The following is a 5,000-nucleotide window of genomic DNA, read 5'->3' as shown; positions in this document are numbered from 1 at the left end:
AGGCCATGCTCACAACAACACAACACAACACAGCACAACACAACACAACACCAGCACTTTGAGATATCTTATGAAATGTAAAGTGCAATACAAATGAAATGTATTATTATTATTATTATTATTATTATTACTATTACAACACAGCACTCCCTCGCCCCCAACACACACATTCTATCACACACGTTGTTTTTGGTCCTGGGCTCCCTCATAGAGCAGCGGTCACGTTTTTTACCGATGCGACTGAAAAATAACGTACTTCTCCTCCTGAGAGTGGACATGACAGCACACACACACACAGGCACAAATGTGCACACACAGTAAGACATACAAATGGAAACTGAAGGAACAAGTGTAATTACTGTCAACGCGTATTCCAATGTTTATTTGTATGTATTTGGGTAGGATCCATTTACAGTATACAGTATAGCCATTTAAAAAACATTTCTGTAATTTGTAAACACATCAGCCACCTACCTTATCATATTTAGAGATGATTGCTGCTCTTTCCTCTGCAACCAGAACCTCTATGTCTTTCTTCATGTCAACACCTGCCAAAGAGGACAAACCAGGATTAAAGACCCGATTAAAGACTCTCAGACGCCCGCATGAAACATAAAGACCACACTCAGACGCCCGCATGAAACATAAAGACCACGCTCAGACACCCGCATGAAACATAGACTCTTCAACATACCAGGATTAAATACCACGCTCAGATGCCCGGATGAAATATAAAGACCACACTCAGACGCCCGCATGAAACATAAAGACCACACTCAGACGCCCTCAGACGCCCGCATGAAACATAAAGACCACGCTCAGACACCCGCATGAAACATAAAGACCACGCTCAGACGCCTGCATGAAACATAGACTCCCATATTCTCACCCTAACAACAACCATCACACCATATATCCTGCATGCATCACTGACCTGTATGTCTGTGTTCATGTGCACATGAGTATGTGCTTACAAGCTCTTGGTATGCGCACACACACATACACACACACACACACACACATACACACACACACCTACTCACACACACACACACACACACACAAAGATGTGGAACCTGTGATGCGAGGGGTTACTAACCTATCCCTGACTAGTTGCGTTGGCATGTGGTTGATGTTTCCAATATTTGTGTGTGTGATTCTGTGCTACCCACCCACACACACACACACACACAGAGAGAGAGAGAGAGAGAGAGAGAGAGAGAGAGAGAGAGAGAGAGAGAGAGAGAGAGAGAACACACTGCTCTCCGCTGTGTTTGTGTCCGTCCAATGCCTGTGGTCAGTGGTGTAGTGACCAAATGCTGGCCCGGAGTCAGCTGGAAATGCCGCGCGGGTAACCGTACCCTCCCTGTGCTCTGAGGAGGCCGTCTGCTGTGCACATCAGAAACGCAATCCCCCTGGGAACGAGGAGACGGACAGGACAGGCCAAAAAGGTTCCCGCCAAACTTCCTCTGCCACCTCTCCTCTGTGCCGGACACCTCTCTCTTTCAATCCCTCTCTCACGCTCATTTTTTTTTTTTCTTTTCCTCCCTTCCTCCTCCCTTCTTTGTGTTCTGGACCTGCCTCACGTTTCCTCCCTCTCTGTTTTCACCGTATCTACACTCCTCTTTCTCTCGCTCTTTTCTCTAGGTCTTTTCCCTGGCCTCTCTCATTCTTTCCCTCGCTCTCTTCTCTCTCTCTCTCATTGCTCTCTCTCTCATTCACTGCATGCCTCCTCCAGGCATCTGTCACACATACAGAAATAGTCTCCTTCCTGGCATGAGCATTTGTTCATGCGGGCACACACACACACACACACACACACACAAAAGCACACTAACATAGGCTTACACACACACACAGACACACACACACAGTTGCACAGAATTTTTTGCTGTATGAGTTTTCACCATCTGCCATGCAATGACATTCTGATAAAATAAACCCATGGCACAACCCAAACAAGTAGGACAACATCAACATGTCCACCCTGATCATCATCATCATCATCATCATCATCATCCCCAGATCCCATCCAGCGGGTCCAAGCAGCAGCGCACGCATCATGGCGGATGTTTGATGCTGGCACTCGATGATCTCTTAACTGACGGAGCCATGCAGCTCTCTTATCCTTTTACACAACTGCTCTCAAACACAGCAGAAGCTGATTCGGCAGTCTGTGTTTGTGTGTGTGTGTGTGTGTGTGTGTATGAACATGACTGTGTTTGAGTTTCACCAGTACTGACCCTTGAGCTTAACCCGCTGTTCCACAGACACAAAGCACACACACATTTGGTCTCTTTTACCTTCTCTCTCTCACATGACTATTGTGGACGTGTTGTGTTTGGCTGATTTGGTCTGAGGGGCCTATTCATGAGATGATTTAACTCTCAAAATAAAGAGAGACAATTAAACTGCAGTAGTGGATCATATGACCCATTTAGAGACGCCGTTCCCTCGAGGTCTCCACGGCATGCTCTTGGCATCCTCCATCTCTCTGTCAAACACACACTTATTCATGCGGTCTCTTCCCTCGTTTATACAGATCCGCTCATGCATCATTCACTCAGTTTTTACATCACACACACACACACACACACACACACACAAATACACAAATACACAGAAACAGAATCACACACACACCTTTCTGTTTTGCATCTGCATCTGACACTTCCCAAGCTCAGCATTCAACACTTCTCAAGCTCAGCCTTGTGCTTTACTCTTTCTCTTTGCGCCTGTCATTTACTATGTGCTGTGTGTATTAGTAACGTATCAACATGAGGTGCATCATGTGCATGGGTGTCTTTCACACCTTCACAATACACATAAAGAAATGAAACTGCAGTGATACGCAAACCCTTCTCTGCCTAAACGAAAGTGATGATAACTATGACTAAGTCACGGATCTAATCCACTATGAACACTATTATGAACTTCAACACAATCAGCTGGCCTGGGTGAACGTCACTTTGACTGTCTGATTACTCACTGAACTGACAGGCAGCCGTGGCCTACTGGTTAGCGCTTCGGACTTGTAATCGGAGGGTTGCCGGTTCGAACCCCGACCAGTAGGAAGCGCTGAAGTGCCCTTGAGCAAGGCACCTAACCCCTCACTGCTCCCCGAGCGCCGCTGTTGTAGCAGGCAGCTCACTGCGTTGGGATTAGTGTGTGCTTCACTGTGTGCTGAGTGTGTTTCACTAATTCACGGATTGGGATAAATGCAGACCAAATTTCCCTCACGGGATCAAAAAAAGTATATATACGTATATATATACTGACGGCACAAGAAATGAGTTTAAGCAAAACAGCACATACATGGAGTCATAGACATACATCACATTTCCTCTACACACAGACATACATGGAGTCATACATTCCCCTACACACAGACATGCATCTCAACCTATACATTCGCCCTACACACAGACATGCATCTCAACCTATACATTCCCCTACACACACACATGCATCTCACCCTATACATTTATCTCACCCTATACATTTCCCCTACACACATGCTTCTCACCCTGCAGCTTCACATACATGTTTTATATCTGACCTTGTTTGTAAGTTGCTTGGGATAATACTGACTAAAAGGATGAAAATCATATGGATTTGTGTCTGTGAGGCGACACGTTGGATTTACTCCTATGGTCTGTGACATATTACATGCCGATACGTGTCAATAGTACAGCAATAACAGCAATTAAATTATTCAAGCAGAATACATTTAATATTCAAGTGGTTTAAATACAGCTGCATCATGATCAATATGTCTGTCTGTTTGTGTGTTTGTTTTGTAAATAATCCACATAAACAACATCTGGGACGTGAGAGGTTGGGGCCTATTGTTTGTGTACGATCCGAGTGCACCTCATGGCGTAAAAGCAGACGAGCCAGAGATTCTGGCTGGATTATGGCAGCAAGACCCCCCCCCCCCCCCCACTGTGCGGACCCCCACCAGGCAGTGGCCTCCCCCATCGCTGTGTCTCTCTCGCTGTGTCTCTCTCGCTCTGACAAGATGGGGCGACAGTGGTCACTGATGCTGAGGGAGAGAGTCCCAAGTCACACCCACTGCAGGGATGTTAATCCCTCACTCCTTCGCTCAGATTACAGATTAGTGATTTAGCCTTTGTTGTCTGGTGGTATTTGAGAGAAGGATAGGGCCTGTGGTAGTTGTCTGTGTTCACTGAGAACGCTGTAGGGTGGATTCCTTTACATTGGGAGGGTGAATAGATATCGTTATGTAAGTGAGAGTATCAGATGTTACTCTGATGCCTGTCAGACTGGGTGTTTTTGAGGAAGAGAGTAAGTGAGGAGAGTAATATATCTCAACCAGTGGTGTAGTCTAGTATACTGTAGTGGATATACAGTACTGTGATCAACCCCAAATGATAATCCTTGCCTATTTTAAGAGGGTATACTGAGATGGTGATGCTTTTTAAGTGGGTATACTGCGTAGTCCTGCGTATCATGCAGACTACATTACTGATGCAAACAAAGTTTTAACAGTCATTGGTGAGGGTGTTTAATGTTATGTGCATGTGTACTCTTACGGTTATCACCATTAGCCCACAAGCACGTACACACACACACACACACACACACACACACACACACACACACACACACACACACACACACACACACACACTAGTTAAGTTTCTTCTCTCTGCTACCATGCTTGTGCTGTAAGAGCCGTTGCGTCCGAGCTGCTGTGGTCACATGTGGAAGCTATCTGCTCCTCTACACAAGCCCCCAGAGAGGCCTCTCCAGAACAGAGAGAGAGAAACGGAGAGAGAGCGGGAGAACGAGGGAGGAAGAGAAGGGGAGGAGGAAGAGAAAAGCATTACAGAGACGGAGAAGGGAGAGGGAAAAAGAGAGGAGAGAGAGAGAGAGAAAGAGAGAGAGAGAGAACAAAGTGATGGGGGTATGACACACATAAAGATGAAGGAGGAGAGCAATAGATGAGAAGAGAGAGAAACAGACCAATAAATTAA

The 5,000-nt window shown here is 45.8% G+C and overlaps 1 protein-coding gene across 1 annotated transcript in view; it reads right to left on the bottom strand.

Moving 5' to 3' along the window:
* The window catches only part of LOC143126093 (USP6 N-terminal-like protein), a 10,640-nt gene extending 10,100 nt beyond the window's left edge, over positions 1-540 (bottom strand). The window contains exon 1 of the mRNA XM_076288010.1: positions 475-540. Within this exon, the coding sequence (XP_076144125.1) occupies positions 475-540 (66 nt within the window). The remainder of the gene's footprint in view (positions 1-474) is intronic.
* Between the last annotated feature and the right edge of the window lie 4,460 nt (positions 541-5,000).

The sequence above is a fragment of the Alosa pseudoharengus genome, unplaced genomic scaffold, assembly GCF_046254945.1.
Source record: "Alosa pseudoharengus isolate Yale_2024_CS ecotype anadromous, Long Island Sound unplaced genomic scaffold, YU_APseudo_1.1 YU_APseudo_1.1_scf_16, whole genome shotgun sequence".
NCBI lineage: Eukaryota > Metazoa > Chordata > Actinopteri > Clupeiformes > Clupeidae > Alosa > Alosa pseudoharengus.
The sequence above is the reverse complement of the archived record's forward strand: the minus strand, read 5'-3'. Positions and strand labels throughout refer to the sequence as shown.